The sequence below is a fragment of the Accipiter gentilis genome, chromosome 1, assembly GCF_929443795.1.
Source record: "Accipiter gentilis chromosome 1, bAccGen1.1, whole genome shotgun sequence".
NCBI lineage: Eukaryota > Metazoa > Chordata > Aves > Accipitriformes > Accipitridae > Astur > Astur gentilis.
The window spans coordinates 17,088,392-17,103,468 of NC_064880.1; the positions used below are offsets into that span (position 1 = coordinate 17,088,392).

Below are 15,077 nucleotides of genomic sequence, written 5' to 3' on the forward strand. Positions count from 1 at the left end.
GAAAATACATTCAGGCTTCCATCCTGTAAGATAGGATAAGGTCAAGGAGATCCTGACAACTATACTCTTTGGTTCCACTGCAGACAAGGCTGGGAGCCTTCAGAAGAACTGTGAAGAACTGTAATTTCTGGAGACAGAATACTTCAGGGTGGTAACTGCAAGTGGTCTTTCAATATTAATTTCCCACCTCCCCCAGTTCCTTATTCAAGCTTGTCTAACCTTAGCACAGAACTTACCTCAGTATGTCCACTGTCCAGATTAGGGGATTCACAAGTCACACTCTGATTGTTGGTGGGAGAACTTCTCTTAGCTGAGAAAAGAAGTCAGAGAAGGACATTTCAGGAATCACCTCTAATATCAAAATGTACCACTGAAAGGATAAACCAGAAAACAAAACCAAACCCAAAGCAGCATCTCTCTGCTGCAGACTTCCTAGGCATTAGCCACAGCCAGAAAAAGAAAAAAAGGACTGTTTTAATTTTTGCACAATTCTTTCAGTTGTGTTGTCAACAACATTGCCTACTGAAAATCTCTATTTCGTTAAAAATAAATCTGAATATAAATTTTATCCAAAATCCATTTGGCATCAAACTGTGTCTTCCTGTGCATACTAGTGCCTTTTATTCTGGAGCTCTTCCTTCTCCAGTTTTCACATACATTCAGCTCCTTTTCTAGATTACATCTCTCAGAATGTATTGTGATTTCCAATTTGACAAATGCCTTCATCACAGGAAACACACAAATGTCACACAAAGTTTGATCAGCAATACTGTAGAAGAACAAGGGTATCACAAAGACTAGGATGACAATTCTTGAAATCCTGTCACATTGCAAGCTATTCAGACGTGACTTAGTATCAGACTGACTCCAAACAAAACATTGCAAAGCTTCTTCAGTAGAATTTTTTTTAATTTGTTGTAAAAATTTAAGTAAATTTAACTTTTTTGTTGCAATTTGAGACAACAATGCTAAGATAGCAGAATATTCCATGATATAAAGAATCTCATTCCAATTTCTACTTCCTTTCTGCTGAAAACATTTTCAAAACATAACAGAGTATTTCCATTTCAGACTTTACTCCTAAAGTTATTCTTTAGGGATTTTCTAACCACAGTCCAGACCTATGGAAAAAATTCCAACAATGAAAGAAAACTTAGGACTAATTCCTTTTGTTAGTTCCAGGGCTGAAATACTATATTTAATTCCAGAAGTTGAAGCAGAGGGAGGAAGAACTAGAGGTCAAAGATGGTTTTAAATCATTTGAAAGGCTTGAATCTCTTCAATTCTGGACTGTCCCAGAGGCCTACAAAGCCTTGAGAACAAAATATGTCATCCAAAATGACTTGTCATCAGAAAAATCTGATTTAGCGAACTACATTTTCACTACTGTGAAAATTATAGTTCCATGCTTTTGAGAACAAGCAAGCAATGCTACAGCAATATACCCAGCACACTTTCAATTCACCACCTGGTAGGAATTACACAAAACTATTGTCTAAAATCATAAAAGTAAAAAAGTTTTTTTAGAACTAGGCCAGACACAAAGGCTTGGAAGCCTAAGCACCCAACTCCAGCCTCATTATGGCTGAAGTACAAAGGAGGAGCAAACCCTTCCAGTACGCAAAAGAGAATTTACAACCTAAGCCTTCTTTGGAGCCTCTTGAAACTACTTTGTTTAATTTCATAACATGGTGAAATTCAAATTTTAGGTAGGAGGAGAAACTACACTGCCAACTGTGTGCTCTTCACTTAATTTTTGTCCAGTGCCAGTCTGGGAAATCCTTCCCCACCCATGTCAGGCTGCTGCTACATACTGCCTTTGCCCTTCTTAGCAGCTAAGGAAGACATGGTGAAACAGAGATATGAGGCTGACAGGAAATGATAACTCTTCAGTAGAGTTTCTCATTTCCTATTTGTGATTTCTCTCTCATCTCCTATTTAATTATTATGCAAATGTAGGTTGGCTCTGAGGGGAAACAACCTTAAAACTACTCTCAAAGGTTTGACTAGATCCTGACTAAAAGGATTAACATATTCCTTCAAATATGACAGCTATAGACCATAAGGCAGCATCAGGCAAACAAAGGAAAGGTTTCCCAGCCCTCAGGAGCTACATTATCACAGCAAAGTCACAGACCTGTAACGATGTTCCTGACTGGTTTTACAAGGGCGTTGAAGGCAGAAACTTCAGGCTGCCTGTGTTCCCACATAGGCTGCCAAATAACAAGGCCACTAGCCAACCGAAATGTCAGGTCAGACTCCTAGAAAGACAAACAGAGGTTGTATCACACCGCTCACACAAAAGAATGTGGTTTCCAGTCTAAAAGGATTGCAGTTTCTCTGATGCACAGATCTTAAAAGAAATGAGTGATACCATGTGCAGTTCTGTGGTCAGTATATGCTAACTCAAGGGCCAATGACACTTCTCAGCAGATATTAGTACATTTCAAAAATGGCTGTTAAAAAATAATAGGGAAATCTCAATACAAAAATATACAAGAAGTTTTTCTAAATGAAATTTCTATACTAGTTAATGAATCCTGGTTTTTCCGGCACATTAAGCTGTAAAAGAAAAGGCCATTCCTGTGTCAGAAAGCATCCCTTCTGACCATGTATAACTACTTCATATTTAATATTCAATCTCAACCTTAGGATTTAGACTCCGAGATTTGAACTTCTTTCCCCAAAAGAATAAGAATCCTAAATATTAAAACGTTACTTAGAAATTGAGGAAACAGGAAATGTAACAAATTACTATGAAATAGCAGTATACAGTAATGTTGTTATTAGCACTGTTAGTACCTGAGCTATGTCAATACAGAGACATTGGCACTACTTACACTTGTGCCATCATTGTTTTACAAATGCAAGTAGCTGAAATCATTAAATTAGTACATGAGTAAATCTCAGCAGTATCAAGGTGCAAGTATCCACTTACTCGACCTAAGGTCAGATCTACATTAGGAGACACTGATGTTGGTATAGTCCAGCTATCCCCATAAGGCAAACAAACATGGTAAAAGCAGTTTTGGCAGCATAATTATAGCTGCACCACCATCTCCTGCTGACATACAGCTCCACATGCCTCAGTGGTAAATTGATGATGCAGACAGAGCTAAAGGAATGGCAGGAGTTGACTGCTTGTAGCTCTCCAGCCCTTCTCTTCCCTACTCTTCGTTCCCTACTCTTTGTTAGTGCTGTCTCTTCGTTATGAACTCACAAGCCCTGTTATAAACTAAGCTTGGTTTTAATTACTATTTTTACTAAGGAGCACCTTGCAAGGCTTTTGGAAGTGGTAGCAGTAACATGTGTTGCATTTTTACTTTGCACTACTAGCTTTTGGTGACGTGCCAACACTTTCATCTACAGTTGTTACGTTACAGGATTTCATGCATCCACCTCTCCCCCCAAAAGCCTCATTTAAAAACATATTGCTAAATACATAAATCCTCTCAGAAGTTTGGGATTCTACCATCTAGGTCTGCCTGTGCAAACATGTATTATCTTCCCTGAGCAAATGCATTACTTTAGTTATCTGATCAGATAGTATTCTTCCCCTGAGACCTCCACCTCTGTGAAACACAGAGGCGACAATGCCAACTTGGTGAGCCAGTTACATGCCTTGTTTATCTCACCTTCTTTGAGCTTTGCTTTGATGACAGAAACATGCATGTTCTCATGGGCTTTTCAATGTTCACCACCACAGTATCTCAGAGATCTTGTAAATGGGAAACAACATCCCAGGAATATTAATATAAAGAAACTGGAAACCTAATCACTAATAGCCAGGGTCTACCTCCAGTTTCATTTCATTTATTCAAAGAGCAGCCCACATTTGTGTGTGTAGCGCTTGGAAGAATTCAGCATTTCTTCCTGTCATGTCCCAGTCGCTTACAGAGAAAATGTGGAACTAGTAAACAAGTATGAAAAAATCGGGCTAAATAAATGGAGCAATTCTGTACAGGAACTCAGTAGCAGAAGTAGGGAAAGAATCTAGCACTCTAGACCTGCTTTCACCTGCCTTAACCAAAAGATTATCCTTTATCTCCTGTGCTTTCTTATCTTCTTCAACTGTTGCAGCATACAAGGCAGGATTAGAACAGGTAACAGCCTCCAACACTTCATGACTTTATAGAACTTTTCCAAGCATCTACTCTCCAGAACCAGTTTCTCTTCTGAGGCCTAGCTGGAAACAGCAGCCCTCCAGAGGGACTAAAGACAAGAGGCAGGAGTCAGAGCATGCAGAAAATGCCTCCTCATCACACTACTCTGCAAAGCTTATGCACTCAGCATAAAAACAACAGAAGGACCAGGCAGACAGGAAGCCTGCTTCCAACTTGAACAAAGGAATGCTTAATTGTCTTTGCCACTGCCATGCTTATACCACTATCACGCATTCCTGGTAATTAGCATCAAGATGATTAGTAATGACAACAACAAATCCCAGTGGCAGCCCCACGATGGAATCCCTGAAAAGCTAGCAAGGCCCTTCTGAGCAATGGTTGAGAATCACTGGAGCAAGTTAAAGCTCACAATCCTTTCTGCAGTTTCCAGGGTCCCAAAACTTCACAAGGGCCACAGATCTTTGACATTCCCAAGGGCTGAAAACGGCTCACTTGAGATTTATTTGCCTTTGTGTCTGCCTGATACTTTGGTGGTTGTTCATGTCACTGGAAGTATTTCTTCCTGGTAGCAGTGGTATTCTGCCAGCTTGTTAAAACATTTCCAGTGGTCACCCAGGCTGAATTAAATAACAATCACAAAGGCAGAATCATTCTTTTCCTGCTCAGAGCTGTCTCCACATAAGTACCCCATCGGTGTTCCACTTACTTTAATCCTGTGGACAAGGGGAGCAAAGAGAAACACAAAGAGCTCCACTGTGGCCATTGAGTTCTGGAAGAACTTCCTTGTGTTATTCTCCTCATCATCATTCGTGGTGCTGGGCCGGGGATGTCCTGGTGATCCTTGGTTTTCAGCCTGGTGGATAAAGGCGCTACTGCTCCCTCCCCAACTAGAGCCTCTGTCTCCTCCAAATCGGTCATTGCTGCAGTCCTGAGGAGCCTCCAGCAGCATCCAGTGAAGAGTGTGAAGAAGCTTTGTTTCAGCTACTCCAAGCTTATCCTGATGTCCTGGATAGAAAAATTCATCACAGTATCTCATGGGGTTTCCATTAATGGTACTGTTAAGACTTTCAGAGCCACACAGCAAACTGGGCATCCAACTTCCTGATAAGTATTTGAAAATTAAAATTCTACCATTACAAGTATCAGCATTCTGTTTCATTATGTTTGAAACTTCCTAATTCACAAGTCTCCATTTACTTCACAGCATTTGCAGTTCAGTCCCCAAAATGTCGGTTGCAGGGCAACTGAATGCGTGGACACAGAATGGTCCTAAAAGATGTCAGTTCAACAGTCTTGTCTGTTTGACTCTACTGAATAAGACACAATGCAAGTGAGCACTGCGAGGTGCTCAAGCTGTGTCCTGTTAAATGTTGCCTACTGGCATGCCTCATGAAGCTAATTACTGCTGAAATCACCACTGAAATCAGTAAAAGAGACTAGTAAAGTAAGTTAGATTTGGACCCAGCTCTAGCCTTATTATCTGATTGACTTATCTGCTGAGAACCACAAGCATTGGCCTGAATAAAAAGAAGAAAAAAAGAACTGAAGATATTAAAAGTACCTGCTGCAATTGGCCACTGCAGCATGCCTTGAAAGAAATATGTATCCCTTCAAGGAACCCATGCCTGCTGGGTGGTAAGGCTTTTGCTAAAGCTAGTTTCATTATCTCTGGAAAATAAATAGCAATATAATCGAACTACTTTGACTCTTCAGCTCATCAGACCATTAACTTCACTGTGGAAGCTCTCACAGGTTACCCTGCTATAAATGAGAACAGCTCAAGAAAGGCAATCCACAGAATGAACTAACCGGGATTCTAGGATTTAGAGTATGTTGGCACCCTGAACATCAATCTGTCATATTTTGACCAATAACTTCAGTAACAGAGAAACAAACTCACACAAGCACTAACCTAGCTTGTTTCGGTTGGAGAGCAATGTTGCGGTGCAGTGCAGCACATGCGGGAGCGCAGCTTGGACGAGTTCCCAGCGAGAAATGCTCTGGATGGCTTCAGAAAGAGCTGGAGAAAGGCCATGCAACTTGTTCTCTACTAAAACTCTTTCAAAAGACTAAAAGTAAGAACAAAGAAAAAAAGACACTGTATATCTATTTTTGCACATACCTTCTAGTACATAGAACATTCTCTTTTAAAAACCTGTAATCTGTAATTTTTCATTATACAACTAAAGCACACCTTATAATATTTTTTCCTGAAAGACACAGATTGTCTTGAAGCTTGTATTTGTGGAGCTGAGCGCTGGATATTCTTCTCGCACACACACACACTCTTTCAGTTTAGTGTAACATAAAAGGGCAACCCATTAAAGGTATATGGGCCTTAGGAAATGTTTTCACACCATGCCACAAAAAATAAACAGTGTACACAATGTTTTGTTGAGTCACAATGTAATGGTTTTGTGAACATTTAAAAGAGCTGATGGCTGCAGCAAGTTCATTATTTCCACCTCAAGCAACACAAAATAAGACTATCTGCCTTTGAAATCCCTAAGGAAGTTTGTTATTGCTAGTTGTTCAAAACATTTCACTAAGTTGCTCCTCCAACCAGGCACAAAGATCTCATTATAGGTCACAAAAGCAGTTACATTCCTTCACTAACGTTCCTAAGCAGAGAAATACATGTCGCTGCCATATACCAGCTTAATCTCCTGGCTACCTATTTGCTTATAAGATGTTTCACCAATTTTATCAAGCTCTGGGCAAACAAGTAACTGATGGCATTCATGACCTAACGGATCCTTCAAACGCCCTTACTCCAGAGTCATAAAGCTTATCCTTCAATACTAGTCAAACCAATTTTTCCTGTAAAATTGGGGGGGTAATACAAATAGACTTAATTACAAAACCAAAAAGGGCAGCAGACATAAGCTAGCTCTCCTAAATGACCAGCCACTCCCAGGTGTGGCATGCTAACCAGTGGTAACATGCACTCTTCTGCATACCCCAGCAGCTGTGCACATTTGTTCTCTAAGGTCATGGCCACATGTGCTGGTGTGGACAGACAAGAGCTCCTCTATCATGAGGCAGGATGGCCTAGTGCAAGCACAGTGCTGCACCATCATGGTTTTACAGCATTGCCATAACAGCTTCACTCTGGCCAGCATGGAGGCAGAGAAATGCACATCTATCTGTACCTACATCCTAAGACAGAAATTCCCCAATAGGACCAGGCATAGACAAATAGAAGGAGTGATGGACTGTATGATTTACACAGACGTATTTGGGGGTATTCAGAACTGAGTGTGCTTAGTCACAGGGTCCACCTACTAGAAACCCCAGGTTCTAGTCAGAAAACTCAACAGACTTTCTTTATGGAGCAACGGCTGAAATTGGAGACCATTAGTTATAATATGTGGACAAAAATGGGGATTAGTCAAAAATTACGTGCTGACAACATTAGGTTGTCAGCAATGTGTATTTCTTAGCACCAAGAAGGGATAATATGTCTACCAAGGAAAGGATGCCTCAAATCACTCTTACAGCAATCTGCTGGAGGCCACATTGTCTACAAAGGGAAATGATCTCCTGCCATTCATTCCTATCTGTTCGGGAATGGGGGGAACACGAAAGAGGTGGCAGGTGCTTGGAAAGCCTTGGCAGGCAGGGTGGGGAAGTACTCATTGTAAGGTCTGAGTATTCTGTTCCATTCAGGAGCTATAAAGTCATCAAACCATAGCAGCAGTCAAGAGCACATCAGTATAAAGACAAGAGAGGTCTAGAACAACTGTCTCAGACAAGGTTACCTAACAAAAGGGGAGAACAAAGCAGCAAAGTACCCCCAGAAGCAAGACAAGATGCAGGGTTAATGCATGGTTACAAACAACATAAAGTCTGAAAGAGCCAGTGAAAAGCATGAGATTTTATTTATTTTTGTCAAAAGGGGACAGGGTGCCACTCCTTATTTGTTGCTCCAGACACACACGCCCACCCCTACTCATGCATCAGCTCTAGGGCTCACTGAAGCCTTCACTCAGCCAAGTCAAGCCTCTACATAAGCCAAAAGGAAGCTCAGCATCGAGATAAGTAGTTTCTACCAGGTTAGTGAGCTGAATTAACTCACTGAAAGGCCTGCCAAGCACCAGTGCTCACCTAGGCTTATTGAAAGAAATTATCTTCTCACCTCCGGTAGAAAATTCAAAGCATAAGCTCTCACTTCAGTACAGTCACAAAGCTATTCTGTTTACAGAGCAAAGGGAGAGGAAAAAAAAAATAAAATCACCGTGAGCAGCAACACTATTCTGAAGCATGAAGGAAGACACATTGTTGATCTCTGGCTTTCCATTCAAGGTCTCATTCACAAGTACTTCAATGGCATCAGGCAAAAAGTCCCCCAACAACTGCCTTCTGGAAGCTCTGGCCAACATTCTGCATACTTCAGAAACTCAAGAGGAAGCCAAGAAGTCTGTAATTACGTCTTTAAATTACGCTTGGATTCACCTCAACATTTTGGGTTTCTGAGCTACATGAAGCTTTTCCTACATGGTTAGCCACCGTTCGTTCCTGGTCTGAGCCAAAAGATAAATATATTTCTGTACCACAGTGAAAGATTAGCTTCCAGAACAGCATATGTGATCACAAGCACCTGAGACAGCATTTTTCTGGCAACATAACAATGCTTCTAACACAAAGGCTACTGTATGGAAACCACTTGAGCATCCCTGTGTGCTACAGGCACTGGCTGGTACACAATTGCCACTCTGCATGTACTGTCAGCACGGGACCTAGTTGGCATCAATCCCCAACAGTCACAAGCAGCCCAACCAGAACATGTTCTTTTAACAAGTGTTCTCACGGGATTTGCCTGGAGTTCTCCATAAAGGTCTAACTCAAAGCAGCTTCTGCCTACACCAGACATTCAAGATGCAAAGCCCTGGGTTAGCATTTGCTCCTCTAGAGCCTCCCTTTTGTTCTGCCATGCCTCTACTCTTAACTTTCAGGACCTGCTACAGAGAATATACAGACATTAATATGAAAGGCCTAATTTTCACCCCACATGAACTAAGCAACTGCTGCTACAGCTGAGAGGAGTTGCATGCTTTGGTGAGAAGACTGAATGAGAACATCTGACTTAAGTTCCCTGTAACTCAGTCAGAAGCAAGATATTGTCATGCTATGAGTATGTCTTGGAGCTGCAGCCTCAGGCCTGCTGCTCGGCTAAGAAGACAGTTACCTACTTATAGCAGGCTTGTCCGTGCCTCCAACACCCCACATGCCAAAGGAGGATAAAGAACATCTGCCAAGGTGGTAGTGAGGGAAGTCAGTGCTGTGCCTTGGTTGCAGAAAAGGCAGCTCCTTTCAGCAGTGCTCTGTGTGTGTGCGTGTGTGTGTTCAGCTCCCTCAGGGCCACTTATACAAGCATTTTTGCCTTTTAGCCTGGTGACACCATCTGTTTTCACAGGGAGTGGCAGTCAGTCCTGTCTGGCTTCCTTCCCACTGCCGTTCTCCTTTTCTCTTCCTCTCCACCAAGAACCAAAGGGGCTGTCAAATACCTTGTGACCAGGGTCAGCCTGTGTGTCACTTTGCTACCAGAACTGTAACAGGTAGCTGCCTGAAGAAGCCTGGACGAGCAGTACAGGATAGAGCAGATTCTGGCTGGGCTTTGCCATGGTTTCCTATACAGCTTTGCTCAAGCTGCAGGAACTTGCCCTGCTCTAGGCCCAGAGGAGCTGTACCTGCAGTGAACTGCATAAGGCAGCAAGGGCTCAGCCAGGCCCCCAGCCCCCACTAGAGAGCCAGGACCTTGGGAAGCTCAGCAACCCCCTGTTCCACCCTCTCAGGAGTGCCAGATGAGCTGCAGGTCTCCTCCAGGGAAGTAGCCCTAGAAGATCTCACTTGAAAAGAAAAGAAAAAAAAAACCACCAACGAACCCCCCCTCAGTAAGCCAGGAGAGCAATGCCCAGTGCTTAGCCTAGTGTATGTACAGAAGGACCCTGACAGAGACACAGAGAAACTATCAATGCTTCCTAAACCAGACTTCTGTCCTTGGAGGGAACCTTACCACCCTGTTCTTCCAAAGCTCTGGCTGCATCATGGTAGAAAGCAGAGACCATTGCTAAAGTCACATCAGACTGACTGGAAAGAACTTGAAATGCAGACAGACAGTATTGTTAGTCTGGGGAAGGTCCTCTGAGTAGGGAAGAGTTCCTAGAAAGATCTCAAACACTAATCTAGGAGTTCATAGCACAAGGGATGGTAAGGCTCCATTGTTTACTAAACATAGTAATAGTACAAAAATTGACAAGCAATGAAACACAGATGCCAAGCACTTTATTTACAGAAAATTCCCATGTTCAGAAACTCAGTTTTCTGCCACCATGTCCATTGGCCAGATAAAATAAAGGCGGCCTCCTTTTAAACTTTGTTCCATATCTATCCTTTAATTAATCATAACAACAAAACATACTACTACATTTGCAAAGACAAATTAAAAAAAAGCAGAAAAGATGTAAACTTTGAATTTGCAGGATCCTCCAGATCTTCCATGCCCAGTGCAAACCAGGATAAAAGAATTTAAAACATATCCTTGAGTCCCTTACCCTCACCCAAAAATGCATTAGCTTTGTATAGCACTCATATATATATTCCTGTGAGGTCATTTACAGCTTTGACTCATGCACATTAGGAATGACATTGTGGCAGGGCAGAAGAACTTCAGAATGGGGAGAAGGAATAACGTTAAATCCATACTGAGGCACAATAGCATTTAGACAGTCTAAGACAACGTGGGGGGTGGGTATTTATCTTCAGATTAAAGGCTATTTTTCACAGACCAATTGAAGTCAGTGTGATTGTTCAGGTAAGGAAAAGAAGGCTATGAAAGGGCCAGGTTTTTCCTCAAGTGTTATGGTATAAAGCAAAGCTCAAAGAAACAATGCAATCTGCTTTTGCAGACCAGATGCTGTACTCACTGAATCTAGGCCTCCAGCATCTGCCTCCTCAATGCACAATATGCAGCAAATTCTACTGCAGCAAGTTTAGAGCCAAGAATAATAATAGAATACTGCACAATGTTGTATCACGTGCATTGTCAGACAGTTAACAGCCTATAGACATGCCTAGAGCAACTCTTGGCTAAAGAATTTTAAAAGGACAGGTCATGTAACAGGTGCACAGTATTTTTAGGCACTCTAGTCAATTCAGTGGTGTTAGATAATCAGCTTGATGTTTCAGAAGGCAAACCAACTACCTGCCAAGTTCCAGAAACCTTGTTTCACCCATGCACGCAGCACTCTGCTACCCCACTGGATAATATGGAAGGGCAGACATTCCTGTGCATTGGCAGGGATAGGAAACTGATGAGCAAAAGAAGGTGGCAGATGCAGCAGCTCAGGCTATATCCCATCAGTTGCTCAAAACTAAGCCCCACCTTTGAAAGCTTTCTACCATACTTTAGTGATGATGTTAAGAACTGGAGAAGAATCAAGTTCTCCTTCATCCAAGGAAATGGATTGGATCTTCATGAAATGCATTTTTCCAGAGCTCCCTTTCCCTTGGCTGAAGCATGTGATGATTTATGTTGTCTTGCAGTTTCTTTGGGGTTTGGGGGTGGGTGGGGGTGGGGGGGAGTTGGTTTTGGTTCTGTTGGCTGAGGGTTTTGGGGGGGGGGTTGGTTGTTTTATTCCCCCCCCCCCCCCCCCTTAGTAAATTCTGACACGTGCTTATAGAAGAAAGGTGCTTTAGAATCAGCCTGGGGGACATAGAGAAAGACCTGATGCCAACAGCACAGCATGAAGCACAAGAAAGTCACAGACAGATAGGTACATCATGGAGAATGCACAGAGAAGGAAGCTCTGTCCCTCTACCCAACAGTAACAGACATGAGCTCACAGGTGAGGCCACAGACTCAGATTATAGCTGCTTCAAGGTATGGCTCCTGCACACTACTGAGACTCCTGGTAAGGGATATATGGCAACAAGCCACTTTTTCTAACCTCTGAACAACCAGCAACTGTCAATGGTATAAACCAGTGATGATGCTTTTGCTCCATGTGCCAGAATTGCTACACATTTTACTCACCAACACACTAAGCCAGCAGTCCTCTGTTGGTATCTAGCAATAACCCTGAAAAATTTATGGATTTCTTAGAAAAAAAATTAGTCAGAAACAGCTAGGGCTTCTCCAGCTTAATATCTTGTGAGAAGGAAGTCACAAAATTGCTGCAGAGAGACCCAAGTACTTTAAACTATTAAGATACATGTCCAGACCAAGTTTTTCCAGTCTGTCAAGTTTGGCTGCAACTGCTTAATGTACTTTAAGTCATCCAAAGATCAGCAACAATTCAAAGAATTCTGAAATTACTTAGATACCCATCTTATTTGAACTTGCTGCATGCCTTCCTTTTTTACTCCCTTTATACAGTAGATTGAGGTTTCATTAGAAATACAGTTAGAAATAAGAGTTATTAGTATCTGCACAATAACCTCTCTTTAATTATGCTAAGACATGCTCCCTCCATTTTCCAGTAGAGGAGGTATTTTCATTTTGCACAATGGTAAAAGTATTATTTAGAGCCTGTTAGTAACGTTTAGATGTCTGATATTTTAAGTCTGAAAAAACTCCAGTAACCGCAAATTGAAATTACATCAATCTCATCTGAAAGCACATACACACATGATGAACTGCAAGTTTAGACCCAGACTGTCGTAGCTCAGTCTGCCCATACCATTATTTACTTTATTTAATTACTAATTAGTTCAATTACTAATATCCAAATCAGTATATTTTTGTAGTGTCCAGAGATGCACATGATATCCAAATTATCTACATGGGAAAAGGTTTCAAATCATTCATGTGATGAAAGTACAAAATTAAGCTGAATGGACTAAATCCGTTTCTGGAGTAAGCTGAGAAGCTTGCTGATCAGCCACCATGGTCAGGTCAAGTTGCATGAAAAGTTAGTTAGTAATAAGAGTTGAAAAAGAGAAACATGTACATACCACACATGAAGCTTCATATTGTTTCCCCAGTTTAGGTCTTAAAAATGCACTGAAGGAAGGGAGAAAAAGCATTAGAGACCCAGTACTTCAAGTGTGGATTTTGCTTAGTTATTTTTAGGATTCTTCTCATGTCAGAAGGTTGGCAAAAGGCTGAGAAACTTAATGTAAAGGAAGACATAAGGCCAAAACAACGTTCAGATACCTGTTGATGACATCTGACAAAATGCTGTCACCTTTTCTAAAGGACAAAAGTACCCACACTGATATGCCAAGAAGTAGTTAATCCACCGTCAAGAAAAGTCCTGTTCCCCACAGATAAACTCTTCCATCAGACAGTTTTCAGCCATTTTACCTCAGTGAAAGATTTTCAATATATTCTGTTTAAAATGGGTTAAATATTACTTTGTCTTGCCTCTATTTTAAGCCAGAGATCCATTTGCCAGTTTTGTATTAAGTATTTTGCTCTACGACTGCTGATGTGGAAGGCTTATGACGAAATGCAGGCCTGTACCCTGTAGGTAGAGAACACCCACCCTCTGCTGTCATTCCCCTCCAGAATGTGATCAGAGTTAAATATTTAAAAAATTAATCAGGTCACCTTATTACAGTATTTTTTTTTTTTTTTTGAGGACACTGAAACTGTGAAATAAAGGGATTTTGTCACCAAGGCCTTAAATTAGAGCCACAACCTTCAAACCTTTCAACCTCCCCCCACAGCCCCCACAATGTTTTCAGTTTAAAATTCTGGTAAGAGAGGAGACAGACAGGATTCACAAGGAACAAAGCCCCAGCCATACATTCAGCCTGCCCCCACACATAATTTCTGTCCAATCCAATGAAGTAAGGTGAGACTTTGACGTATCTGTTTGCACGCTGACCTCTCAAAGCATAGATTATACTTCCAAAACAGATGCAAATACAGATACAAGCAAAGCTGTGAGTCCAGTGCAGCACTGAGGGATGCTGCTTCTGGTACCAGAGCTCCAGGAGCCCTCTTAAAAGTAGGGGTGGAGGCGTGGGGGGGGGGGAACAGGACCAGGAGGAGGGGAAAGGTGTACAGCCACACATACACATGGATGTATACATATCAAGAAGCTGCCCGGGACTGCCACTAGGTTAAGATGCCTCCAGTCCTTCCCCCATCCCCGTTACACACAGATTGCTGTATATTGAGAGCAAAGAGAACAGCTTGTTTCACGCCTTCATGTTGCAGCTGCAGTAACCGCTTCCTCCCTGCCACTGGGCAGCAGCTGGCCCGCCTGCCCCCACCCCCCACTTCCACTGCCCTGTTGCAGCTGTATCCCAAGTTGCCAGGGCTTGCTGCTCTCACCTTGTTTGCCTCCACAGGAAGGTCTGGATGGGCAGAGGGATGCCACGGCTGCTCTCCTGCTCCTGGCCCTCTGAGCTTTTCCTTTTCACCATGATGCCGATGACAGCAGCTGCCGTGAGCCAGCCTTAGCAGACATACCAGCTGGGATCTCGCACAGCTGCCACTTCGGTCTCCGTAACTCTTTACCCTCTTCCCTTCATCCTCTGCAGCCCACTCCCTCCCTCACCTCCCTTCAGCTTTGCCGGTGCAAAATGGCTGCAGAAGGCAGGGAGGAAATTAGGGGAGCGAAGATGTCCGCGTCCCTCTGCTTCCTCCCTGCCTTCAGCACCTCCCTCTGTGGACAGCTCCCAGCACCGAGAGCCGCGCCGGCAGGCGGTGACAGGGGAGGGCGGGCTGGTGGCGCGGAGCCGGCCCCGCCCCGCGCCTCCCGCAAAACTTCCAGCGCCCGGCAAGGGGCGCGAGGCTGCTCCTCCCGCCGGCCCCGCAGCAACAGGGCTTCTGCTGCTGCCTCTTCTTCCCCCGCCTCCTGCCGGCCCGGGCAGCACCGCGCGGAAGTGCCGAAGCCACGCCAACCCGCAGCGGGAAGAAGGCGCGGAGCGGCCGAGAAGCGATCGGGGCAGGAGAGCCACTCCTTCCCTCCCTCCCTCGCCGGCAGCAGGGACGAGCTC

General features: G+C 43.1%; 1 protein-coding gene across 18 annotated transcripts in view; it reads right to left on the minus strand.

Annotated features, from left to right (window-relative positions):
• The window catches only part of UNC80 (unc-80 homolog, NALCN channel complex subunit), a 135,981-nt gene extending 121,313 nt beyond the window's left edge, over positions 1–14,668 (minus strand). For all 18 annotated transcript variants that reach the window (XM_049805750.1, XM_049805786.1, XM_049805698.1 and 15 more), the window contains exons 1-6: positions 14,410–14,668; positions 13,080–13,128; positions 6,037–6,193; positions 4,831–5,129; positions 2,138–2,261; positions 237–310 (exon numbers count right to left, since the gene is read on the minus strand). In XM_049805750.1, the coding sequence (XP_049661707.1) occupies positions 237–310; positions 2,138–2,261; positions 4,831–5,129; positions 6,037–6,193; positions 13,080–13,128; positions 14,410–14,501 (795 nt within the window). In that variant the 5' untranslated portion in view covers positions 14,502–14,668. The remainder of the gene's footprint in view (positions 1–236; positions 311–2,137; positions 2,262–4,830; positions 5,130–6,036; positions 6,194–13,079; positions 13,129–14,409) is intronic.
• Positions 14,669–15,077: the final 409 nt, after the last annotated feature.